Source organism: Antechinus flavipes, chromosome 1, assembly GCF_016432865.1.
Source record: "Antechinus flavipes isolate AdamAnt ecotype Samford, QLD, Australia chromosome 1, AdamAnt_v2, whole genome shotgun sequence".
NCBI classification, from domain to species: domain Eukaryota; kingdom Metazoa; phylum Chordata; class Mammalia; order Dasyuromorphia; family Dasyuridae; genus Antechinus; species Antechinus flavipes.
In genome coordinates this window covers 717794722-717821252 of record NC_067398.1, presented here as the reverse complement: position 1 = coordinate 717821252, position 26531 = coordinate 717794722, and the positions used below count along the sequence as shown (strand labels likewise).

The 26531-nt window shown below is 56.9% G+C and overlaps 1 protein-coding gene across 2 annotated transcripts in view; it reads left to right on the top strand.

The window, feature by feature from the left end:
• Positions 1-23888, top strand: part of LOC127545726 (protein HIRA) — a 71224-nt gene extending 47336 nt beyond the window's left edge. For both annotated transcript variants that reach the window (XM_051973189.1, XM_051973190.1), the window contains 12 exons: positions 3515-3706; positions 13559-13735; positions 15934-16138; positions 16604-16702; positions 17950-18098; positions 18989-19150; positions 19364-19422; positions 19616-19721; positions 20036-20158; positions 21212-21375; positions 21610-21698; positions 23038-23888. In XM_051973189.1, coding sequence (XP_051829149.1) covers positions 3515-3706; positions 13559-13735; positions 15934-16138; positions 16604-16702; positions 17950-18098; positions 18989-19150; positions 19364-19422; positions 19616-19721; positions 20036-20158; positions 21212-21375; positions 21610-21698; positions 23038-23154 — 1642 coding nt within the window. In that variant the 3' untranslated portion in view covers positions 23155-23888. The remainder of the gene's footprint in view (positions 1-3514; positions 3707-13558; positions 13736-15933; positions 16139-16603; positions 16703-17949; positions 18099-18988; positions 19151-19363; positions 19423-19615; positions 19722-20035; positions 20159-21211; positions 21376-21609; positions 21699-23037) is intronic.
• Positions 23889-26531: the final 2643 nt, after the last annotated feature.

Below are 26531 nucleotides of genomic sequence, written 5' to 3'. Positions count from 1 at the left end.
GGCTCAGAGTAGTCCTTGGGCGTGCAGAGGTTCTCCCCCTTTCTGCCCACGCCATCTTCCTGCTCAGGAGCAAGGGATTCTGTGCCCCAGGACCCAGCCGGGGGCCTTTCTCCGCCAGCCCTCGGGCCCTGCCCCACACGGAGGCCGGTCAGGAAGCTTTCCTGACTCCGGCTCAGTTTGACCTGCCCTTGGGAGAACACCCAGGCTCCCCTCCCCCACTGGCTCTTCCCACCATGTGAAGCATTCCCTGTGATATTGTGGGCGCCATGACCCCCCACCTGCCATTCTTCGAGTTCTTAATGACAGACACAGAGTCATGGGATTGGGGAGGGGGCCGGGCAAGCCATGTGGTCTGCCTGGGGTCCTCTGCCCTCGGGACTCTGAGCCCGCTGAGGCCATTTCTTCTCTGGGTGATAACCCGGCGCCTCAGCACTCCGTGCTCTCAGACCAGTCCCTGGGGCCGGCCCAGCTCCGTCGGGAGTGATCTGTGGGCCAGCCCTGCTCTTTCCCAGAGACCTTAGTCTGGCCAGAGACTCTTGTTCCCATTAGGATTGGTCTTCTGGGGGTGGGGCCCCCCCACGCCCAAACTTGGACTTGGATCCTTGAGGAGGTCTAAGCTTCTCCCACCTCCCACTTCCCCTTCCACTGTGTAGTCATTCTTCCTCCCAGGTCCCCCAAGTGTCTCAAAGGTGTCTCTGGGATTGAAAGGTGTTTCTTAAGTGTCTGTGTGTGTGTGTGTGTGTGTGTGTGTGTGAGAGAGAGAGAGAGAGAGAGAGAGAGAGAGAGAGAGAGAGAGAGAGAATGAGAATGAGAATGAACGCGTGGTCTCGTTCTCAGGGGGACAGCCCCCATTTAGGGATGACCTAAATTCAGTCCAACACGCTGTGGCCTCAATTTGCCGGCTTCGCTCTCCCTGCAGACGTGGTTGTGGGCGTGGCAGGCGCAGGCCCTGGGGGTGCAGGGGGTGCAGAGAGGAAGTGTCCCCCCCGGGAATCCCGGCCTGAGCTGGCTGCGGTGTGAGCCTGAGGCTCGGGCCCCCGTGTCCCCAGGGATTTGCAGAGCGGCCCGTGCCGGACGCTCGGCCACCTTGCCCCTGGCTGGTCCCAGAGCTTGGCTCCTGGCTGGCTCTTTTCTTGGCGAACTTACACTTCGGGAGCCCTCCCTTTGAGAGGTGGGGGAGGGTGTAGCCGTGACGAGGGCTGATGCTGGTGGTTGTGACCAGAGCTCTTATTTCTGAGGTGCTTTTCCTTCCAAGGCCCCGATGAATTCGGTGATGCAGGTATTAGATGTGGATCCTGTACAGATGAGGAAACTGAGTCTCAGAGAGGGTTTTCTAAAGGCCCCCCGGCAGTCCGGGACCAGGCCGGTCTCCAGGAGCCAGAGCCGGGTGCGCTCCGTTCCCTGCGGGTGGCGCCAGATGGCTTGTGCCTTCCCCTCTTAGATCATTTTCCTCCCATTTGGACCAGACTTGCCCCGTGAGCTGGCCCAGCCAGCAGGGCGGCACCCACGGCTCCCCTGGCGCGCGCGGCCTACCCCGTCCCCAGGGCCCAGCAGAGTCAGGCCTCCAGGATCTTCTTGGCAGCTCTCGCCCTGACGTGAGCACAGACCCTTGGGAGGCGGGAGGCGGCCGTGCGAGGAGCACCTGCTGGCCCGCGTGGCCGCCTCTGGCTGAGCCTGGTCAGGAGGCACGGGCCGGGGAGGAGCACGGCCATCGATCCCAGGCCCTGACCTGGTGCCTACTTCAGCCCCCGCTAGCTCTCGCCCCCTGAGGCTTCCTAGAATGTCAGGGCCGGGAGGGTCATAGACCACGCAACATCACAGACGGAAGGGCCAGAGAACATGGAACGTCGGAGAGAGAAGGGCCCTGAGAACAGAGAATCCCGGGGCTGAGCCACGTCCTCGGTGTAAACCGCTCGCTCTCGAAGGGAGCTCACTCGGCGCGCCAGGGCAGCGGCTCCCTCCCGGGAAAGACCGAATAAGTCACCTTGGATTCCAGGGCCGGCATTTTCTGCAGGAGAACCTAGCAGTGCAGGGGGGAAGGATTTCCTTCCATTTGCGCGGCTCGGTGACGGCCCAGCTGGGGCCCCCTCGCTCCCCCGCCAGCCTGTAGGTCGGCTGGTGCTCCCGCAGAAGGGTAAGGAAGCTGATGGTCTCGCTCACTTCCATGCTTCCTGAGCAGAAGGGAGCCGCTCGGAACTGGAGGGGATGGAAGGCGGGGCCAGTGCCCGGGAGCCCCGCGCTCGGGGGCTTCCAGTACAAACGGGTCGTGTTAGACTCGTGCTTGTGGCTTCCGTGCGGCGGAGACCCGAGGCTGAGCCACACGCCCCCGGGGAGCCTGCCCCGACACCCAGCCCCCGCGGCTCTCCCCGAGCCCAGAGCAGAGCCCAGAGCGGCTCCGCGTGAGCCCCGGGTGGGGCCCCTGGTCTCTGCCGAGGGTGACGGCCGTCCTTCCTCCTCCCGGGGCCGTGCCAGGCTTTGCGTACAGTATGCATTTAATACATGTTTGAAGACTCCATGAGTCAGCCAGCAAGCATTCATTAAGGGCCTCCTGTGAGCCGGGAACCACGTGCACTTGGGGCCCCAGAGAAAAACAGGAGAGGGAGGAGGCTGAGTCTCCCGTGGGGAGACCTCAGGTAGGGGCCTAGGGCTATGTAGGCAGAGAAGAGACAGAGGGTCAAGGTGGCCAGGAGGTCAGTGGCATCTGGAGCACACTGGGACAGACTCAGGGGAAGGGGGAGTGCTCGAGCTGAGTCCTGAAGGAAGCGGTCATCCTGAGGGGGAGGTAAGGGGGAAGAGGACTCCAGGCATGGCGGCAGACTGGTGAGGAGGCCGGGGCCGGCGGGCAGAGGCCCGGAGGGCGTGTGGCCTGTGGGCCATTTGTTGGGATGGCCAGGGAATGTGGCTGATTTGGGTACAAGTTGTGCCTGCCTGGGACCTCCTTGCGTGGCGGCTCCCCATCCCTATGTCAGGGGCACCACGTGTGGCCTGTGCTCAGAGGCTTCCCAGCTTTGCAGGGACCTTGGGAAGAGACTCAGGAGGCCGCCTTCCTGGGACACAGCCTCAGAGACAGGGTTATGTGCAGACATCCTGGTGTCAAGAGAGTGTGTGTGTGTGTGTGTGTGTGTGTGTGTGTGTGTGTGTCTGTGCCTGTATGTGTGGTCTCTCTGTGTTTGTGTGTCCACGTGAGGGTCTCTGTTTGTGGCCATTAACAAGGCACTGAGCTTCAGGCCTCCGTTTTCTTGTGCATGAAACGGGAGTGAAGGTGCCGGGTTCTCCTCTTGCTTGATTCTGTGGGATCTGGTGAGGCCCCCGGGAGCTGGCTCAGAAGCTGCAGAGATGGAGGGGTTGCAGGAACCTGGGGTGTCGCTATCCCGAGGTGGGGCTGTGTCTGAGCCAGGGTTGTCGTGGGTCGCCCCAAGCCAGCGTGCTGAGAGGGTGGGGGGAGCCCGCGGCCTGGTGGGCTTGTTCCCTCCTGGCCGCCGGGCTCAGCGGGGTCTGCTCTGTTTGTGTGCAGGGACTTCTCCACGGCCTTCTTTAACAGTATTCCTCTTTCGGGATCGCTGGCGGGCTCCATGCTGTCTTCCCAAAGTAGCCAGCAGCTCATGGCGCTAGACTCCAACACCAACTCCCTCAGCACGGCGAAGCCCGCTGCGGAGCCCGTGGCGTCGAGTCTGAAGCCTGCAGGGGATGCCGTCAATAAGGACAGGTCAGTACCCGGCCACGAGCCGCGAGCGGCTGCCTCTCTGGGCCCCCGGGGTCAGGTCTGGAAGGGCTTGCTCGTCTTGCCCGCTCTCGCATCACCACTTTCTCCATGGCTTCAGTTTTCGGTGTCTGCCGCCCTTTAGGTGGTAATCATTCTGTTCTAGTGACTAGAGGTTGCCAGGGGGCCTCCCTTTTGGGTGGTCACGTCCTTGGCTGCCTGATGGGACCCCGTGTGGGGCCCCGCGGGGCAGAGTGCCCACGTGCCTTGTTCGGGGAGGGCCCTGGTAGCTGTGTCTCCTAAGCTGGGGCTGTTCCATCGGGACCTGCTGCTTGCCTTGCTTTGTTGTTCTCCCCGCAGGTGAGGCATTTCACCCCATCTGTCTTTTGGGGAGTTAAGCCGCGCTCTCTTTCCCATTGTTAACAAATGAGTGCCCTCAGCCCCTGATGTGAAATGTCATCCGTGCCTTCAGAGCACCCCACTTGCTCTTTTCCCCTTCTTTTGTTCCTTGGTGTGTCCTTTGCCCACCTCCTTTTGATATAGTCCATTCTGGGGAGAAGGGGGAGATGGGGAGGTAATCAAAGTTAAGTGACTTTTCCAGGGTCTGAGGCTTCATATGTGAACTCTTGACTCCAGGGCTGATCCCACTGTGCCTATCCACCTGCCCCCACACAATGGTTCCTTTTTTTTTTTTCCCCTCCTTATCCTATTTTTTTTTTAATAATAGCTTTTTATTTTCTAAATACATGCAAAGATTTCAGCATTCATCCCTGCAGAAGCTTGTGTTCCAAACATTTTCCTTTCCCTTCCCCCTCCTCTCCTCCCCTAGACAGCAGGTAATCCAAGCTAGGTTAAACATGTGCAGTTCTTCTATTTCCACATTTATCTCGCTGCACAAGAAAAATCAGATCAAAAAAAAAAAAAAAGCAAACAAACAGCAACAAACTGCGTTGTGATCCACACTCAGTCCCCACAGCCTCTCTCTGGTGCAGGCGGCTCTCTCCATCGCAAGATCTTTGGATTTGGTCATTGTTAAAGAGAGCCACGTCCATCAGAACTGATCATCCTATAATCTTGCTGTTGCCGTGTCCAATGGTCTCCTGGTCCTGCTCATTTCCCTCAGCATCAGATCCTGTCAATCTCTCCGGGCCTCTCTGAAATCCTCCTGCTGGTCGTTTCTTACAGAACAATACTATTCCATAACATTCATATCCCACAACTTATTCAGCCATTCTCCAGCTGATGGGCAGCCACTCAGTGTCCAGTTTCTAACCGCTACAGAAAGGGCCGCCGCAAACATGTTTGCACATGTGGGTCCTCTTCCCTTTTTTCCTGACCTCTTTAGGGTACAAATTCAGTAGAGACACCGCTGGATCTAAGGGTGCACAGTTTGAGAGCCCTCTGGGTAGAATTCCAAATTGCTGTTCTGAATGATTGGATCAGTTCACAGCTCCACCAATGCTGTATTAGAGCCTGGTTTTCCCACATCCCCTCCAACATTCAGCATTATCTTTTCCTGTCATCTTAGTCAGGGATCCATTGTCATCCCCCATAACTGGTCCTAAATAGCCTTGGTTCCACGATCTCTTGTGAGAGGGGGACTCCTTCCCGTGAAAGGCAGGTCACTTGTATTTGTTGAATAGCTTTGATTTTTAGCAAGTTTTTCCCTGCAACAGAATGATCTTTTACCCTGATCAGTGGCTGTGGTCAGTCCGTCAATCAACAAGCCTTTATTAGGCATCTACAGTATACAAGCATTTCTTGTTCTCATAGGACACTATTGTTTCAGGTGGCAAAGCTTGTTCACAAATAAGCCCATAGGAGACACACACAAAAGCATGGCCAGGCAAATGTGGAGTGAGGAGAGATGGCTCACGGATGGGAGAGATTTGGAGGAAAGTGGGGAAGTTAAGAGGTTCAGAGGGCAGGTTGGGCTACCCTGTCGGGTATCCAGGCAAGCATACCAGAATGCGCAAAAGCATGGAAGTGGGAGATGGATCACTGTTGCTGAAGAACAAAGAGAAGGCTGAGCGAGCTGGGCCAGTGAGTGCGGGAAGAAGGGGACTGATGGGATATCATATGGCTGGAAAGGGAAGGAGAACCCAGAATGGGGAGAAATGTAAAGCCAGACAGAGGAACAGGGAGTTGGGAGTTTGGGTAGAAGAAGGGTATCCTGTGGGGATGTCCTTGAAGAAAATCCCATTGGCAACCTGGAAAGGAGGAGAGGAACCTGAGCTCAGGGATGTCTGGGAGTGGAGAGGAGGCCACAGATGGGAAGAGGGGAGAGACACCGGAGAAGCTAGTGGTCTGAGGCCAGAGGAGAGGGGGGATCGAGGTCAGAGAGGGCAGCGGGAACACAAGATCTGAAGAATTGAGGAGTCAAGGGGCATGTGATGGTAGAGATCCTCGGGCATGAGGGTCGGGCTGCCTGCCCTTGGCAGCGAGAGCGAAAGTGTGAGGAACAATTAGAACTCATGTCTTTCTGATTCCTGTGCCTCATAGAGCTTCTCTTCTGTCTGATGTAGTCCCTCTCAGGGACTATGTTTTTGCCTTTCTTTGTTCCTCCAGCACTCATCACTGTGCCTGGATCATGGTAAGAACTTAAACACTTGTTGATTGGCTGACGTTATAAAACAGAATTTTTTAAAAAGAGAAAGAAAACCATTTCATTGAAAAAAGCCAAAACAATGAAAAAAAAAAAAGTCTGACAGAACCTGTAGTATATCTCCCCTGGGTGCCCCCCATTGCCCCCCCCCCCCCGACTTCCTTCCTAATCTGCTCTCAGACCATATTTCCTCTGGGGGCACCGAGGTCGTTCAGAGTTGACGGCACTTCTTTTTGGCAACTTCCCCCTTTTCTCCCGAACCTGAGTTTTTGTGTGTTCAGCTTTTCATTTGGGGAGCTTCCCATCCTCCTCAGGCCAATTGGGTCCTGCAGAGTTTCAGGACAGAGAAGAGCCTCCTTCTGCTGCCGAATCTGTTGAAATTGGCTTTCTCAAAGCAGTGCGGCCATTTAGCTAGTCTGACCTTTTCTCCAAAGTTTTGATCACTTCTACCCAGCTCTCCCTTGTTGGTAAGAAAGAGATCCTAATAGATTTTCCTTCCAGTGAGCTTTTCCTCCTATTGAAGGATGAAATTGTGCCGAATCAGGAAATTATTCGATGCTCTGCTTTTGGCAAAGAGAATTGCAGAAGGTTTACCGGCAGTAGAAATCTACCATCGCTGTAATCGGGCAAGCATTTATTAAATCACTATTATGTGCTAAGTGCTGGGGCACAAAAAAAGGCAGAAGGCAGTGCCTGTCTCTGAGGAGCTTACAAACCAGTGGAGGAGACAGTACGCAAACAGATACTAAGCAAGCTATGTACGAAATAAGAAATATTTAAAGGAGGAAAAACACTAGAATTGAGAGAGATTGGGAAAAGCTTTAGTTGGGACTGAAAGGAAACCAGGAAGGTCAGGAGTCAGAGCAGAGGAGGGAGAGTGTTCCAGACTGGGTGGCCAGAGAACATACTAAGAGGCCAGTGTCATTGGATTGAAGAACATGTAATGTGTAAGAAGACAGGAAAGGTGGGAAGAGCTAGGTTTAGCTGGGCAGCAGTCTGGCATGAGATGAAGCAGGCCGGCACAGGCAAAGAATAGAAGGGGAACAGCAGAGAGGGAGGAGGAGTGACCACCAGTGTCCCGCGCTGCAAAGGACCCAGGGAGAATGAGCGTGGAGAAAGGGCCATTGGACTTGGCAGCTAAGAGACCATTCATTGGGTTTTTTGGGGGAAGGATGAGGTTGAAAGGCAGATTGTAAGGGCTTAATGACAGAGAGAGAAGAGAAAGTGGAGGCACCTTTGGCAGCTTGGCTACCAAGGGTAGATGAGATGCGGATGATGGTGGGGAGGAACCAAGTGAGGGTTTTTTCAGGATGGAGGAGACATGGGTGTGTTTGAGCTGGTAAAGAGGGTGAGATTGAAAAGTAGGAATGATAGACAGGGGACAGACCGTCTCTTGGTGGGAAGGGGATGGAAAAGTGGGAGGACTTGAGCGGGAGGAGAGGTTAACTTTGGCAAGGAGTAAGGGACTTCATGAGATGGGGTGAAGGAAGAGAGAGAGAGACAGGAGGCATCCAGATGATAGATGAGGAGGGAAGAGGGAACAAAGTGTGGGGATACCCAGAGAACTCATATTTTGTAAAGATCTATGCAGAAGATAGAAACAAAAACGGGGAACATGATTGATAAAGAATGGGCGGCCCAGTGCCATAAAGTGTTGCTCATTAGGAGTTCCATATCTGCAGAGAACTGCAAAGCCAAGGACAACCAGAGAAGGTTTACCTTTGTTGGAGAGAGAGAGGAATCCCACTCCTCAAAAATGGGTGGGATCATCCCTGATACCGGGGAGGAGACGGAGCTGCTCATTTCTCACTGCATTTCGGTCTTCTCCACCGAGAATGAATGACCTTTGAACTGGAAAAGTTAGAACAGTGTCCACTTGGGAGGGGTATACCCAGCAAAAGTAAGGAAAACATCAAACTGCTGTGTATTTTAAATATGTTCTTAGGCTTTAAAAGGTAGTAAATGCCCGTGGGATCTGTAGTAGTTGAATAATTGTGGAAATAGAAGAGGTTCTTTGGAACCAGAGAGGGCCCATATTGTCCAATTTTCACAAAAGGGGAGAAAACGCTCTGTGGGTGACTGCTGGCCAGTGAACTTTACATTGATTCTTGGAGAGGGGAAATTCCTGAAGAGATTATTATTTGAACTAGTTAGTGACTAGCTACTAAGGTGGTGAGGATGAAGAAGGATCTTGTCTTCCAGGCATTCTGGCCAGGAAGTTAATCTGATCATTCCCTTTTTAGCTAGGGATAAGAAGGATAAAGTGGTAGCTCAAGGATATAGTTTGATTTTGTTTTAGTAAAACACTTGAGTTTCTTCGCTAGATTTGTGGGGAAATGGAGTCATAGCACCTCAACAAGAACATAACTAGATGGATTTAGAGCTCACTTGATCACCAGCCTCAAAGAGGACTCAGCCATTGAGAATCTATGTCACTTTAGAGTAAATGGTGGCAAGAAGCCAGCAGCAGCTGTGTGGCTGAGACCCCAGAAGCAGAACTCTCAGATTGCTGAAGAATAACCAAAGTGGGAAGCTTTGCTGTTGTAGTTCTGCCTTTCGGAACCAGCAGAACTTTGCAATAGGCTGAAAGTACTAAGGCCCGTCACCCATCTGCAGTGGCTCACACCGAAACTCAGGTCAGCAATTTGCAGAGCTTAGACTGGGGGAGCACCGATCAGACAGTCGTCAGACAGGAGCCCAGCAGCAGCAGGACCAACCCAGACTTTCCCTCCAGAAAGACATGGAGCTCCACCCTAACATCAAGTCCCAAGTCAGGAAATAGGCTACTGTACATCCACAAGCAAAGCCTCAGAGAAGAACATGGATTAGGCAGAGATTCAACTAGAATTCCAGAAAGAAATTGGGAGGGGGCCGGAGAATTTAAAATGTTTTATAAATGAAACAATGGTGCTTGAAGGGAAAATGGAAAAGAAGTGACATGTATGGGATAAAGAATTGGAAAGAGAGTTAACCGCTTGGCATACAAAGTACCTTACTAAAGGAAAAACTTCCTCGAAATTAGATCCAAAGGGTTCCATGAGATGAAGTGGTTTTTAAAAATCAAGAGACAGAAAAGAAAAAAGAACACAAAAAAACACAAGCTCGGTGTTGCAGTAGATAAAGTACCAAACCTGAAGGCAGGAAAACTCAATTTCCTGAATTCAAATCTGATCTTAGCCATTTCCTAGCTGTGTGACCCTAGGTAAGTTACTGAACCCTGTTTTCCTCATCTTTAAAATAAGCTGAAGAAGGAAATGGCCCACCAATCCAGTGTCTCTGCCAAGAACCCACCAAATGTGATCACGAAGAATCGGGTGCTGTTGAAATGACTGGCCCACAGCCACAATCTCAGCAAACACAACATTGATCTACTTGAATGTCGTGACTAAAACAACCTAGGTGTGGTATTTCAAGAAATCTTAAACTGCCAAGGGGTACTGTAGAAGTGGAATCCATTGGTTACTTCCTGAAAGGATCCCAAAGTAAAAACTCCCAGGAACATTATAGCCCAAATTTAGAGTTTCTGAGGCAAAGAAAAGGATTGCAGATAGTCGGCTAGGAAGAATTCAAGTACGGTGAGCCACAGTCAAGACGATACATGATTGAGCAGCAGGTACCGTAAAGGATCAGAGAGCCTGGAACTGGATATTCCAAAATGCAGAGAATAATATAAAACTTGTAATATTCTCTTGTTGGGTTTTCTTGGGGTCTCTGGAGGCAGCCTTTCTTTCAGTTCAGTAATCACCAAAAATGCAGGCAGGGATTAAAATCCAAATCCTTTATTTTAGTCTCTTTCCAAGTCTTGTCTCCTTTCCTGCGGCCCCGGTTAGCTTTCTTATAGTCCAGATCCTTTATTATCAACTTCCTGGGGCTGGGCAGCTTTCTGGAGAGCCTTTCAGTCTTGCCTTGGTTCCAAGAGCTTGTAAGAATCCTTTGTTTCAAGTTCAGAGTTCTGGCCCATAACAAGAAACAATCATAGGGACTAAAGAATAAGCTGCTTACGTTCTTATGTGGGGAGATGATACCTAGGACCCCTGTCACCATTAGGGCTCATAAAGAGAGTCTCATTCACAGAAGGCCTGGAGTGCTTTGGTTATGTCTTGATGATCTTTCAAAAAAAAAAAAAAAAAAGAATAGAAAGGGTGGATAAGGGGGAGTACATCCGTGGGGAACAGAAGAGAAAGAACGACCCCACATAATCCAGACATACCTAGAGAAATAAATCGATGCGGGCAAGGAGGAAGAGGCGGGAGGGGTAGCTGACACTTGAATTTCCCTCATCTGAACTGGTCCAAAGAAGGAAGAAACAAAACAGATGCACGTGCGTACGTACACATATCCAGCGCACATACGGTTGGATTAAGAAATAGATTTCACTCCACAGGGAAATGGGAGAAAGGGGAATTAGAAGGAAGGCAAATCAAGAGAGGGATTAATATTAAGCAAAGCAACCTCCAAGGTAAGAGTGAAATAAGCAAAACCAGGAGGAGAATTTACCGTGAAAATAGTTTTGTATCGGAACATAAGGTTTTGCAAGGATCAGTGTTGAAAAATTATCCATGCATATGTTTTGAAAATAAAAAGCTTTAATTTTAAAAAAAGAAAAGAAAACAATATTGTTTTCTGAAACGACTCTGAGAGACGTCCAATGGACCGTGAAACCCGCTCCCTGAGGGGGAAAAAAGTAGTACTTCCCTCCGTTTGTGTGCATCTGTGCAAAGATTTGCTTTGACTACATACGTCTGTTAACGGGGAGTTTGTTTTTCTTTTGTCGTCAGAAGGGGAGTGAGAAAAGGCAAATTTTTACTGGTTAAATAATAAAACTTAATTTTAAAAAAGTTCTTTCTGTGGAAGAAGACCTTGGGCCCTGCGCTGTTGATTATGTTTATCAGTGTCTATATGGGATATAGGCCTAGGTGCACTAGCAGACTCAGTGGTCGGCAGTTTCCTTTAAGAACTTGAAGAACAAGTTTAAGAACTTGAACATTAAGAAATGTTAAAAAAAAAAAATTTAAGAACGAAATGTAATGAGAAGAAACCAAATGGATACATGGCCCCTTACTCTCAGGCTCAATCAGCTGACCTCCCGAGTTAATCAGAACTTAGAGCCATGTAGCTTTTCTTCTGAAAAAGATCGATGGTTTCTGTGAACTGTTGGGAATGGTGACGTCCAGCCAGAGCCCCGCCTTGGTCCAATCACGTCTGGGATTGTGTGGAGAGCCAGCCAGAGCTCCAAGGAAGCTGCGGAAACCTGGAGTCCTTGCCTTGTGAAGACAGGTTCACTTAGTGACTGGATCAGGCAGTGAGCCTCGGTTAACGACCTGTGTGCCAGACACTCATGGAGGAAACCAAGCTGGGTTACTCAGGGCATCTCGGGGTCCCACAGGTGTGGGCTGCAGTCAGTCGGCACCCATGTATGAGGGGCCGCCCGGGAGGGTAGAGGAAGGCGGGCGCCGAGTGGGCCCGCTGAGGGCTTCCTCTGAGGCTCGGCTGGCTGCGGACACGGCCTGGAGGAAGCATAAAGAACTCAATGGAATGGCCCCGCTCAGGGAAAGGGTTTGGTGAATACGACAAAGGCCAGGTGAAGGAGAGGTGCCCCCTAGGAGATGTCGGGGCACAGGATGGTAGGGCAGAGCCAGGGTGTTGGGTGGGGGGGTCTTGGATGGTGAGCCTGGATCCCACGTTGGGATGGCCCTCCCCGTAGGGAAATTCTGGATCCTCGGGAGCTGGGTAGAAAAAGAAAGAAACGTGTGAGAAGGGAAGGCGAAGGGACTGAGCGTTTATGGAACGCCTACTCTGTGCCAGACACTGCAGAGCACTTTACCAGTAATATTCTCTTGGATCCACACAGAACCTGCGGAGTAGGTATATAGTCTGGTCCTCGTTCTGCAGCTAAGAAGGCAGATTGCAACACAGACAGGCCCACCAGGAGATGCTTGAGGCCAGACTTGAACTCGGTCCTCCTGACTTCAGGGCTGTGCTCTACCTACGGCGCCACCTAGTGTCCCCAACAGACCCATTTTTAATAGATAGGAAAACTGAGGCTCAGATGGTGGCTCTAGAATTCATATCCTCCCACTCCCAGGCAACGGAGGTTCTCCTGCACCATCTGCCTCAACTAGTTATTGGCCACATTTGGACGGGCTTGGTCCTCGGGACTCGGTCTTCCTCGACTGGGTCTCTTGAGTGTGCCATTGGGCTTATAGGGGGGGTCACTGTCTGGGCGTGAGTTTTTATTTGCATCCATATGCCATTCCTCCACGTGAATATTTCCTGCGCTTTGTTGGAGGGGAAAAGTTGGTAGCCGTTTTATGCCTATTAAATCCCCATTAATAATTGACAATTTAGGGGAGAGAGAAGCATGTATAGAGTACCTACTGTGTGCTAATCCCTGCTGTGAACGTCAAACAGCCTTTTATTTGAGCTTTACAACAACCCTGGAAAGTTGGTGTTGCTATCATCCCCATTTTGCAGATGCGGAAACTGAGGCTAATAGGTTAAAAGACTTGCCCAGGGAGTTATCAAATACCCAAGGCCAGATTTGTACCTTGTGCTCTGGCACCCCCTAGTGACGGCTTCAGCAGTCCTTCCAGGGAGCTTTGCTTGGGTTTTGCCTCTGTTCCTGCCAGAGGAGGGCCTGCTGCAGCCCCTGCTTCTGGGACGCTCGGCCCTCGTCCCCATTCCGGGAGGGATCCCTGAGCTCCTGAGAGGCCCACGGCTGTTCCGTGGCATTTTCCCATCCATGGGGAACAGGGGAGAGGGCAGGTGACCCGACATGGGGAGGGGAAGCAAACGGGATGCTCTTTCCAGTTGGCATCTCCACCGGTCCCTGGCCGGGCACAGAGCCGCAGGTTGCCGGGATCCACGGCAGGCCTCGGAGACCAGCTCTTGGCCACTTTCCATTCTCTCAGACCTCTCCATCTTTGGAAGCTTCTTGGTGTCTCCCTATATTAGAGCACAATGGAGCCTTCAAAACACTGGTCTAGAGCAGGATCTTAATTTTGTTTGTTTTAAAACAAAGTTCTCTCAGAACGTACGGTTTTTAAACTCTGAAAAGCAGAAGCGAACACTGGACTGGTAGGAAGACAGGACCCTCTGAAGGCGCCGCTGGGGACGCCGAGGCAGAGGGCGCTTCCTCTTAGAGGTGTTAAGACCAGGGCAGCTCTACTTGTGGACGGGAATCGCGGGGCCTGCTGCTCTCGTCATCCAGAGGGTTAGCTAAGTCTGCTCTCTTTTGTTTGATCCCTGCTCAGTGTAAATGCTACCTCGGCTGCAGCCGTCCCCCCCACCTCCTCGGCCTCTGTGTTAACAACTCCTTCCAAGATCGAGCCAATGAAAGCGTTTGATTCCCGATTCACTGAACGATCCAAAGCCACCTCAGGGAGCGGGACTGCTGCCATCACAAATATGAACCAGACTGCCATTGACCGGTAAGGCACGGGGAGGTCGGGGGGGTGAAGGGCGGGGTAGTGGAGCGGAGAAAGTCGGGACGGGACCCGTCAGCTCAGGCCGCCTCTGGTGCCAGGAGGCCTGCGGGGAATTCGCTTCAGCAGCCGTTGGGCCCTCACAGATCTCCTGGTCGGGCGATGGTGGGAATGGGGGCAAGTGGAGGAGACACGTACACAGCAGTCCAGGAGGGAGGGCAGGCCTCGTGACCCGAGCGGTGAGGGAGGAGGGAGTCACTGCATTCGAGTGGAGTGGAATGGGACATCCAGGGTGTCCCTGAGGTGGTGATGAGGCTCTTTGGGGAGTGCCGGGTTCTGGGTGCCAGTATTACGGAGATGTCTGAGGAGCTTTGGAGGGGGAGAGACAGATGGAGAGGGGAGAGGTGGAGGGAAATAACAGGAGAGGAGCGAGATGGAAGGAACTAGAGAGCGAGATGGAGGGAATTGAGGAGAGAGAGAGGGAAATAGAGAGGAGAGAGGTGGAGGGAGATAGAAGTACTACCAACCACCCTGGCCCTGGGGGTGCCTGCAGGGATGCCCCGCCCCGGCCCAGGAGGTGCGGGTCAGGAAGGCCTATGCAGATCCTGGACCTGTTGCTTCATTTCCCTTCCAATGCAAGAAACCCATTTTTCCTTTTTTTTTTTTTTTTTTTTTGGTTTCTTTTCTTTTCCCCAGTTGCATATAAAACAATTTTTTCTACATGTTTTCATAATTTTGAGTTCCAGATTCTTCCCCTTCCTCCCAGCCCCCTCCCCCATTGAGAAGGCAAGGCTCATGTGAAGTTGTGCAAAACACTTATAAAAGTCATGTTGCCCAAAAAAGAAAAAAAAAAGATTCTCCTCCCTCCCTCCCCCAAAAAAACTCAAGACAAAAAGGAAATGTTTGGTTTGGTTTTTTGAGAAGCAGTTGGGGTTGAGTGACTTGCCCAGGGTCACACCGCTAGGAAGTGTTACCTGTCTGCGGCCACAGGAACTCAGGTCCTCCTGTCTCTGCAGTGCCCCCTCGCTGCTTCAGTTTGTCCCGGGACCCAGTAGTTCTTTCTCAGGATGTGAGCAGGATTGTCCATCCTCAGCCCCTCCGAGCGGTCGTGCATCATTGTACCCTGAGAAAGCCGTTGGCAGCTGCTGGTCCCCCAGCATCGCCGGCACTTTGTGCTCAGCACATCCCGCTTTGCTCGAGTTTGGGGAGGACTTTCCGGGTTTTTCTGAGCGCATCCTGCTCCTCATTTCCCATCGAATGTGATGTTCCCACATAGTCACACACCACAGTTTGGTGAGCCGTGTCCCGCTCCGTGGGCTTCTCCCCAGTTTCCAGTTTTTTGCCCTGAGAAAGGAACCATGTGCCCATTTTATTTGATAGATGCAGCAGGTGGTCCCGGCAGGACGAATTGACAGGGGAGAACTTCTCGGCTTTGGGCCCTTTGCTCAGGCAGAGGAGCCAGGACCAGGAGCTCTGGGTGCTCCAGCTGACAGAGCCCACTGAGCGTGGGGCCTTTGGCCTGGAAGCCCCGTACTGGGAGACTTGCCCATTCTGGCCAGGGTGACCCTGGGTCTCCCTCTTCCCAGAGCACCGGGGTTCAGTTAGGCCTGGAGCACCCTCGCTCTTCAGGGCCCGGGACGGTGTCATGTGACTGGTCAGCCTTAGGAAGTGGTGCCGTAGGGCCAGGAGCGGCAGGGTTAGCAGCCCCACTCGTATGTGGCTCTGTGGGCAACTCGAGGGCCGTGGGCGGCAGGTGGTCTTAGCGTCGTCCCCCTGGACCAGATGGGGCCGAGGGACCGGCGGCCTTCCTTGGATATCGCCTCCGAGCCCAGGCAGCCTCTTAGAAATTGACTTGGGGACCCCAGAGGTTCTTTGGGAACTCGAAGGGGACCAGGAGCCCTGGGGGGCTAGGAGCAGAGGCTCGCGTGGGGGGCTGCCCCGGAGTGCCAGAAGCCATTCTGTACGGGGATGGAGGCCGGGGAACGACCTCCCCGTCTTCCCCCCAGTATGGACCATGTGGGGAGTCAGGGACGGCTCAGCCTGGTTCCTGCCAGCGCAGATGATGCCTCAGCTCCAGGGCCTGGGCAGCACCCCCAGCTGCTGCAGCAGGAGCGCCTCTGGGAGAGCCCACCTGCCCCACCTCGAGGGGGAAGGGGCTTCATTTATCCTTAACAAAGGCACAGCAGAGACTCTTCCTGTGTCAGGTTGAAAGAGCAGAATCTCGTGAAGGAGATGAAGCCCAAGGACATCCTGGAGAGCAGCAGTGACAGCGACGAGAAGATCCCCATTTCCAGGCCCTCCTCCCTGTCCAAACGGAAGCTGGACCTCGAAGGGGAGACCGTGGAGAAGAAGAAGAAGGGCCGTCCGCGGAAGGACACGCGCCTCCTGCCCGTGGCGCTGTCCGTGCAGGTGAGGCCCCCGGTCATCCCAGTGTCCAGGGCTTCGGGGGACCCCGGGCAAGCCCCCGTGCCTCGGAGGCTCACTTACTTCTCGCCAACTCGGGGTGAGACTCAGCCGGGCAGCACGGCGTGGCACAAGGACCGGCCGGGCCTGGGCCAGCAGGGTCTGCGGGGGGTGAAGGCAGCAGCCCAGGGGACTGTTGGGAAAGGGGTGGTCACTAGGGGGACCGACGTGAGCACATGGGGGGGTTCCGGAGAGGTCGAGGGACTCGCCAGCTCCCACAGACCAGAACCCAGGCCGGGGTGCTCTGACTGCAAAGGACTGCCCGGCTGCTCCACACCGGCCCACTCTGAACTTGGGTCTTGTCCTCCTTAAGCTGCCCATACTCAGACTGGCACTGAGGGCCCCTTTCTCCTCCTGCCGCCCCCGGGTCAGGCATTCATTGACCCTTCTCTGTTGTTTGCCCCCTCGCAGTCCCCGCTGACGGCCGACAAGGATGCCCTCTGTGTGTCCGCCCCAGCACTAGCTCTTAAACTGCCAACGCCAGCCCCGCAGAAGTCCTTTGCCCTGCAGGTAAGCCGAGGGTCTGGGGAGGGGGCCCTGCACATCCCGGAGCTGAACTCGGGCTCCATCCGTCTCTGGGCCAGCCGTCCGCGCTGCAGTGGTGGCAGTGGGGCTCCTGAAGGGCTCCATGACCTGGGGCTCCACTACCCTGGGAGGTACATGGGAGGAGAGAATGGGTTACAGGACGGGGCGGTCTAGAGGGGGCCTGGAGAGAAGTTCCTGCCCACCCGATCCCCCGGTGTGAACGCCGCGTCATCGCTCCTTGGGCTCCCCTCCCAGGAAGACATGAATGGGACCCACGAGTGTGCCCCCTCTTGGTCCATGTGGCCGTGGCCCCGACCCACAGACACGCTCCTGCAGCAGGCTCATGGGCGCGGGGTCTCTGAGACCCTCTGAGACCGGGGTGAGCTGTGAGCTCCACACAGGAGCCGCGAGGGCCCCGGGGGCAGCTCTCTGAGAACGCCAGCAGCGGGGCTCGTCTGGCCGCCCCGGTTCTGCTTAAAACCCAATCGTTTTGTAAAGGCCTTTGGTTCTTGGTGGTCGGGAGCCGGGAGCCCAGCACGTGGCTGTCTGGCAAAGCCCTCTCTCAGGAGGCAGGGGCCAAAGGGGTCTTTCCCCATAACCTCTCCCGTTCCTCCTTTTTGTCTCAGCCCACCCCCCATCCGCCGTAAATTCTAAAACATTTTATAACATAAATGTATGACATAAGTTGTGATCGTTTGCGGCTGGCACACAGTAGGGACATAATAAATGCTTATTGATACAAATAACGTTGGCAGCCATCTCTTCGGCCCGCTCCGATCATAGCTTCTCCGATAATCCCCACGGCCCTGGAACACGAGGGAACGAGGGGGCAGCTCCGGGCGGGGCCCTGGCAGACCCCCCATGGAGCTGGGGCGCGCCTTTCCGCCAGCGGCTCACTCCGGATGCACCTCGGGGGCCGCGCTCCTGCCTGTGGCTCAGAGGCCACAGGCTTCTGGGGGGCAGCAGGGAAGGCCAGCCTCCTGCCACCCCCTGGCCTGGCCCGGGGCCGCTCCGGGGAGGGCGGTGCCAGCCGAGCACGGGGCGCGGGGCGTGTGTATGGGCGGGGACTGAGCGGGGACTGGGCCCCCTTGGGCCGGTGCTGGTGGGGCGGTAAAAGCGCGCCCCCTACTGATAGTCCAGCAGTGGGGGGGGGGGGGGCAGGGCACCCAGAGGCCTGGGAGAGCCAGTGGAAGGTGCGGCTGCTCAAGGAGCTGCTCTCTCCCCCTGCACAGGTGAGCTCCGACCCTTCCCTCTACATCGAAGTGGAGAACGAGGTCACCGCGGTGGGGGGCCTGAAGCTGAGCCGGCTAAAATGTACGCGGGAAGGCAAAGAGTGGGAGACCGTCCTGACCAGCCGGATCCTGACCGCTGCGGGCAGCTGGTGAGTGTGCTGGGCGCTGACCCGGGACCCCCGAGACCCCCCGCCCATGACTGCTTTAGAAAGCGGGCGTTGTCGGGGGCAGGGGGTGGCCAGAGAGGCCCCTGCTCCCACCGCGTGACGTAGGGGGTTCCGGCAGGTTCAGTGGCCGGCCAGTGTCGACCAGGCCCCAAACCCAGAAGAGTTTGTAGAGAACCACAGCAAGGCCCATAAATGGATGGGCTGACCCCCCACTCCCTCCCACCGGCTCTGCATCTCCTGCCCATTTCCCTCCTTGTAAAGTGAGGTGGCCAGAGCTCGCCCCACCGCCATCGTAGGGTCTCCAAGGAAGTCCTGGGGACCTTGCAGGCCCTGGTGGGCCACGGGCCCTCCCGACCCAGGGAGTCTCCCCGCCCCTCCCTCCCTGCCCAGAGCTCGCAGGGCGATTACGCCCCAGGCTTCTCCTGGGTGGTCGGGAGTCAGGAACAGCCAAGACCCCAAGTTCTTCTGCAAGAGGAAGGGAGCGGCCCCTCTGGCCAGGACCTTGTAGGCCGGGGCTCCCTCCGACCCCAGACCCCCGTGGCTCGCTCCGCCTCCTCTGGGGCGCCTGAGAGCACCGAGAGCATCCCTCGGGGAGCTTCCTGGGAAGGGCCTCGGGGTGGGGAGGGCCGATCCCCAGACCCGCCACCTCCCAGCTGCTTGTGACCCTCAGTGGAGTCGGGTGAGCGCTCAGGCGTGTCACAAGTCCTGGCTTTTGGGGAGCTGGGCGACCTGGGGGGAGCCTGTGTAAGCTCGGGCCTCTCCCTTCCCCTCGCCCCCAGGGTGGGCTTTTCCCCTCACCGGGGTCGGGGGTCGGGCTCGGGCCCCCTCGGACGGTTCCCGGCGTGACGCCCGCCCCCCTCGGCTCCTTGCAGTGACGTGGTGTGCGCTGCCTGTGAGAAGAGGACGCTGTCCGTGTTCTCCGCCTGCGGCCGCCGCCTGCTGCCCCCCATCGTCCTGCACTCCCCCGTCTCCACGCTGCACTGCACGGGGCCCTACATCATGGCTCTCACTTCCGCTGCCACCTTGTCTGTGTGGTAAGTGGCCCCCGGGCCCCAGGGGCAGCCGGACGGGGAGGGGCCAGGCCGGGCCTTAGTGAGTCACCTCCCTCACGGACCCCCAAGGCCAGGCTGTGCCCCCACCCCTGGGACCGGGGCCTCCGGCTGCCCGGGCAGACAGCATGGGGGCGGTCCCCCCTCTGCCCGGGCCAGGCGTCCCGGTGGGACTGACGGCCTCCGTTCCTTTCCCAGGGATGTCCATAAACAGGTGGTTGTCATCAAAGACGAATCTCTGCAGACCATTCTATCAGGTAATGGCGGCGGGGGCTCCTCTCCCGGCAGAGGGGGTGTGGGGAGAGAGTCCTGGGCTCCGGCCTCGGGACCGGCCAGAAGGAGCAGCCCTGCCAGAGAACCCAGGGCTTTTATTTCCGGGTCAGCGAGGTTCTCGGGGCATTTCCGCATCGTGGCGGCCGTGGACCATAATCCTCCTGGTCTTCTCCCTAGGAAGTGACATGACTGTTTCGCAGATCCTGCTGACCCAGCACGGCATCCCGGTGATGAACCTGTCCGACGGGAAGGCCTACTGCTTCAACCCGGCCCTCTCCACCTGGTGAGCGGGCAGGCCGCGGGCCCCTGGGCGAGGGGAGCCCCGGGAGAAGGTGCCAGGGGGCTTTGTGCCCGCCCCGGCCGCTGCCCGGAGGGAGGAGCGGGCCCCAGCCTCGGGGGCTGACTCCGGGGTCTCGGTCAGCAGGCTTTTCCCCAAGACCATTAGTTGGGTCGGGGACTTGGATCGTTTAAAGCTGATTTTTTTTGGTCGCTCCTTTCCACTTACAGTGGCAGCTGAGGGGGTGGGGAGGGCGGGGCCGCCTCCCTGGGCATGGGCCCCCCCGGGCCCAGAGCCCTGACGAGCCTTTTCCCCTCCAGGAATCTGGTTTCGGACAAGCAGGACTCCTTGGCCCAGTGTGCGGACTACAGGAGCAGTTTGCCGTCCCAGGAGGCCACGCTGTGCTCCGGGCCTCTCGCCATAATCCAGGGACGCACAGCTAAGTACGCAAAGCCTCCGGCCCCCCGGCGTGGGAGGGAGGGAGGAGGGAGAGCGGCGAGCATGGAGGTCGCAGGCTCCGGTCCGAGGAGCGCTTCCTGTGTTAGGAGATGTCACCTACCGGGTGATCCCCATGAGCACCCACTGTAGCAAGTGCTCCCAGAGACACGGACTCCCTGAAGCGATCCGCCCGGAGCTGGGCTTGAGCTGGCAGGGAGGGCCCAGGGCTCATCAGGCTGCGGGGCCGGGGTCTTCTCAGCAGCGTCTCTCAGCTCCGTCCCCTCGTCCCCTCTGACCCTGCTCCCCCAGGGCGGGCCCCACTCCCTGGTGCCGAGCCCACACCCTGGCTGCCCCCGAGGGCTTTTCCTGAGGCTCAGGTCTGAGCTCTCCCTCCCCTACTTGGGGGTCCCACATGTTAGAACGCTGCTGTTCCTCCCCCGGCCCCCCCGCGCTCAGCCTTCTTACGCTCCCGCACGCTCTCCTGAATCCAGGGGCTGCCCCGGCCACCGTCCTCGCCCCTGCTCCGGCCCCGACCTCCCGGTTTCCGTAGGTCCCAGCCGGCCCCCCCTCCACAGGAAGCCTTCCCTCCGTCCATTCCCTCCCATTGCTTGTGTGCCGGCTCCCCCTTAGTCCATGAACTCCTCCAGGGCAGGTATCCTCCCGGGCTGAGCACACAGGAGGCGCTTAATAAATGCCGAGGGCACCCGACAGCTGCTCCAGCCCAGAGGCCTCCCAGCCAGGGCAGCCCTCCCGCTGCTCCAGCCTGATGCTGGCCTGGAGCTGTCCGTGGTCAGCCTGCCCCGGCCCTGGCGGACCCCGAGTGCCGCAGGGGGGAGGGAGCCAGGGAGGTGACCGAGGGGAGAGCAGGACGGCCCGGGGTAGGGGTCTGGTTTGTGGGGCAGGAAGCCGGCCCTGAGGGTGGCCTCCCACCCGCCTCGTAGTGCCCCGGCCCCTGCTGTGCTGTCCCAGAGAACGCGGGCGAAAGGGCAGCCGCGGCCTCCTCGGGCAAAGCGGCTCCCGGCCCGGGCCCAGCTCACCCCCTCCCCCCGCCTTTGCAGTTCAGGAAGACAAGCTACCCGGTTGTTCTCCGTGCCTCACTTGGTCCAGCAAGAGACCACCCTGGCCTACCTGGAGAGCCAGATGGCGGCGGCGCTGACGCTGCAGTCCAGCCACGAGTACCGCCACTGGCTGCTCATCTATGCACGGTACCTCGTCAACGAAGGTGAGCCCGGCCCCGGCCCCTCCCGGGGGCCTGCCCTGGCGACTGGGGGGAGGGGGCGGCTCAGGCGTGGCCTGGGTCCGGGGGACGCAAAGCTGGGCACAGATGGGCCGGCAGGGGGCTCCCCGCTACGTCCCGAGAGACGCCCCTTGGCCACGAGTGGTACCGACCCGGCTCGGCCGGCCCAAAGCCCCAGAGCCCGTCTGGGGGCCGCTTCAGCCTGTTGTCCTCTCACAGGGTTTGAATATCGGCTGCGAGAATTATGCAAGGATTTGCTGGGGCCGGTCCATTACTCCACCGGAAGTCAGTGGGAATCAACGGTCGTGGTAAGGTCTCACGTTCCCTTTCGCCCGGTCGGTCAGAGCTGCCCGAAGGGGCAGGGCCAGAGCCCCCCTAATCCCCCAGAGAGCTCTGGGAGAGGAGAAAGGAACTTTTCTTGGAGCAGCGCAGGGGCCCAGGGCCCCTCCCTCGGCTGCCCGGGCTCAGCGGGCCCGTGACCTCCCTGGGTGTCCGGGCAGCCGAGGCCTTGGGCCTTCTCACCCCTCCCGAGGCCTCCCCAGGCCTGTGGTCTCAGAAGGCCGTCCAGCAAGCCGCCTGGTCCTGCCGTCGCCGGGGGGAGGCCGGGCCTGGCCCCGTAACTAAAGCTGGAGAAGGAGCCGGAGCTGGAGGGGGAGGGGGAGGGGGAGGGAGTGAGAGAACGGACGTGGGTGGGCGCGTGGAGGAGCGAGTCGGTGCCAGGAAGCTCCTGCCCCGGTGCCCGAGATGTCCCGGTGTTCATGTTTCCTGGCGAGGGGCAGACGGGCAGGGAGCCCCCTCTCACCCCCTGCTGCCCTCCGGGAAGGCTTCCAGCCTTTGGGCGTTACCGGCACGTGGGCTCTCCCCGCGGGATCGGTGGCGATTTCACAGGAGACCAGGCCCAGCCGGGAGGAGGGGCAGCGGACCTCTGCGTCCCAGCACTTTTACCCAATGGGGAGGCTCCCCCAGGGCACCGGGGACAGGGTCCTCAGGGACAGGGACGGCCCCGGAATGGCATCTTTACATTAAGCTCAGAGTAACGGCTCCTCCCTGGCTGGCGGGATTCACAAGGGACAACAGTTTGTCTGGGGGGGAAGACTTAGGGGTCACGGGACTGCAGAGTCAGCACTAGAACGTACAATGAACACGAGGACTGGGGGGGAGCGATGGGGCTCATTGCCCCGCTGGGCCGGGCCGGACGAGCTGGGTCAGGCCTGGGGCCACATTTAGGGGGCGTTGTTAAGCTGGAGGTTGGTGCAGGAGACGGGCTGCCCAACACGGAGTGGGGCTGCAGTCCCCGAGCTGCCACCAGAGGGCAGGCAGGACCTCAGATTGTGCCAGCCGAGGGCGGAGCCCGGAGCTGGGGGGGGGGGGGGGCAGGGCACAGGGCTTTTCCCAGAGCTGGTGGTCACTCATGAGAGGGCTGGACAGCCCCATGGCCCTGGGACCCCCCGCCCCCCCGGGTGCAGAGGGCCGTCGCATTGGCGTGTCTGCCAACAGTACCTGGCACCACAAAGATCTTCCAGCTTTTCCCATTTTGCCATCTCTCGTTTCCCTCCTGGCGAGCCCTGAGGGTGGCTGGGGGGGGCCTCTGGAGCGCCCCATAGCGGAGGCCCCCGACCCCAACTCTGTCCTCCTCTCTGCGTGCAGGGCTTGCGAAAGCGGGAACTTCTCAAAGAGCTGCTTCCGGTCATCGGGCAGAACCTGCGCTTCCAGCGGCTGTTCACAGAGTACCAGGAGCAGCTGGACATCCTGAGGGACAAGTAGCAGCCCCTGGCCCGCTCCAGGAGGAACAGCGCTTCTCGGCACAAGCCCTGACGGACAGACGGCCGGCCAGCCCTTCCGAAGGGAGCCAGCGGGAGGGCCTCCAGCACAGGGGCCGTTCTTGTCCGAGGAGACCACGGCGGGGTGCGTGACATCCGGACACGGACAGGCCCGGCCCTTCTTCCTAGAAGGGCCTCCCTCTCCAGAGCAAGGTCCGGGACTGCAGGGAGCTGCAGCTCCACGTGGCCGGGAGCCTCCCCATGTGCTCCGGGGGACTTGCCACAAGTCGCGGGGAGGCGCGGGGAGATGGCACCGCCCTCCAGAGCCCGTCGGCGGCAGAGGCCGCGGGCAGCGCCAGGGCCGTGAGCTCGGCAGGCTCTGAGCCCTGCCACGTGGAAGGCGGAAGGCGGAGCAGCCCAGAGACTCCCCTGCCCAGAGAAAGGCTGCCCTCCCCCAAGGCGGGTTTTCCACGAGGACCCGCCCGCTTGTGAGAGAGGACTTTCCTTGGCCAAGAATCAGGATTTCCCTATGGGGCACGTGGACGCTTGTCACCCATAGGACATCGCAACTCTAATTATGACAGCTATGTGGCTCAATAATTGTACCAAAATTAACCTGTCCTCATTTGGTTTTTAATTTTTAAATGTTTGTAAAAGACCGTTTTTCTGGGAAGGGGCAAGGGGCGGGCGATTCTTTTTGTAAGTATGAAATAAATGAACACGGCATTGGATACAAAACCCGGCCCGGCCTCCAGCCAGGCGTCTCCCGGCCCCCCGGGGCCTGTCTCGGTCACTGGGAAGCAGGGTGAGCTCCCGTGGGCAGGCGCAGGGCTGCGGGGTGCTGGGGTGACCCCTCCTCGGGCTGTACGTGCATGTGTACACACACACACACACATACGGGTTGTCACTAAGGGGGCTGGGACTAGGCCGGTGGAACTCGAGGGGACCCCAAAAAGGCTATTGTTCAGGGCCCCCCAGCAGATGAAAGCACGAGTGCAGAGCGGTATCTGAGCTCCTCTAGCTCTCTGGGAGCTGCCCCCGAGCCCGAGAGATGTCGGGGACCCCCAGTGCTCTTACCCACAGGGGTTAGAAACTGGGGCCTTTTCCCGGCCTGGGTCTGTGCTCCTCCACGTGGCTGGGGACTGCGCGCGTGGGCCCTCCCTCTGACCCCTGGGTAGCCGAGGGCCGTGTGACTGAGAGAGCCTCAAGCCCGGCCCCGACAGTGGACTCTGCTCGTCTCTTCTGCTTTCCAGTGAATCCATCCCCCTCCCAGGTACGAAGGACTCGGAGAGGCCTGGAGGCCCAGGATCCCCCCTTTCCTTTCCCCCCCCAATCACTGAGATTTGGCATCGAAGCCCTGTTTGAGTCCGCTCACTGACGGGACAGGCTTTAGACATGGGGGCTCGCCCGGTGCTCAGTGGCCGTTTGACTTCAGACAGACCGCTTGCCCCCCTCCCCCCGCCTGCTTCTGCGGCCGTTCCGAAGGAAGGCGCTCTGGCTGCTGCCGGAGAAGTGATTCTTGTCTCACTGAATTGAGGCAGATTTTCATTTTTTTAATAGTGGCCTTTTATTTTTTGCCAAATACAAGCAGAGTTTTCAGCATTCACCCTCAAAAACTTTGTTCCAGATGTTTCTCCCTCCCCCAGACAACCGCTAACCCACTGTAGGTCAAACGTGCGATTCTTCCAAACGTGTTTCCCCCTTCATCGCGCTGCACAAGAAAAATCCCAGCAGAAAAAAAAACAAGCAAACAAATGAAAACAAAGGTGAAAACTACTAGGCCGTGCTCCCCATTCAGCCTCCATAGTTTGGGGTCTGCAAACGGCTCTTTCCATCACGTCTATTGGAATTCCCCGCTCCAGTTCCGGGCTGCCTGGGTCCTCGGGCTGTCTGTGGAGCTGCCCCCACGTTGCTTAGATGCGACCCTGCTTAGGAAGGGGCTGCCTGAAGACTCCTGCTGCCGACCCAGCTGGCCATGGGGCTGCTTCTGGCCCAGACCCACCGGGGTGAGCACCTGGAGCCCTGAGAATGTCGCGGGTTCAGACTGAGTGGAGGCGGGGCTGTGGAGGACGAGTCTGGCTCCTACATTGCATAGGGGAAGAACAGGCCTGGAAAGGTCGAGATCCCATTGTGAGAAAGGTGGGCAGTACCCAGGTGTATCCCGGCCCTCCCAGGGATGGCGGGTGGTCCCACACGAGCGCCCCGGACTCTCCCTCCTTGTCTCCATTGCTCTTCATGTCGTCGTGGCTATTCGCAAGGAGACCGGACCTTTGGGATGAGAAACTGGGGGACGGGGAGAATGATCTGGCTCTGTCCTGGCCCCTCTGCTCTCTCCTCAGCTCTTCTGGGCTTCCTGGGCCTTTCTGGACAGATTCCCAAACCTCCCAGCTTGTCAGATGCCCCACAGACACCCCAGATTCACTGTGTCCAAAATAGAACTCACCTTTCCCCAAAAATCTATCCTTCTTTTGGACTTCAAACTTTCAAACTTCCCTATTCTGTTTAGAGCATGACCTCCTAATCTCCCCCCACTTCCAAAAAGGAAATTCTTTTTTAAATTCTTTTGTTAAAAATTCTATTTAGTATTTTCCCCCAATCACTGATAGAAATCATTTTTGAGTTCCAAATTCTCTCCCTCCCTGCCCAAATCTCTGAGAAGGTAATTCACTAGAGGTTATGCACATGTAGCTGTTATCTCCATATTAGTCATGTTGAGAAAGAAAGTATAAAACCAAAAAAAAAAAAAAAAAAAAAAAAACTGCACAAACCCTCAGGAAAAAGAAAGAAGGCAAAGAGTGCGCTTCAATCGGCACCTCCTGGTCACAGACGGCACGTTTCCTCCCAAGTCCTGCTGAAGCGTCTTGGATCATGACACGGCGGACAATAGCCAAGCCATTCAGAGTCCTCGTTTATGCCCTCGCCGTGACTGCACGCAGGACATTTCACTCCCCATCGGCTCATGGAAGTCTTCCTAGGTTCTGCAGAGAGCATCCTGCTCATCGTTTCCCATAACAACAGAATCCATCACAATCCACAGCACAGTTTGCTCAGCCGCTCCCTGATGGATGGGCATCCCCTCCATTTTCCATCAGTTTTTAGAAAAGAGCTGCTGTAAATATTTTTGTACAGATATGTCCTTTTCCTTTTGGGTTTTTATCTCTCGTGCTATTGTTAGTCACAAGATACGTTTAGATAGAGTTCCCAACTCCACCAGCAGTGCCTTAATGTCTCGTTTTCCCCACATCCCCACCAATATTTGTCATTTGCAAGGAAATATTAGGTACCAACCACATGCAGGACATGCTAAGGGTTTTACAAATATTCTCTTTGAATATCTAGACAAGCCAGGAAGGTAGACACTAGTATTCCCATTTTACAGCT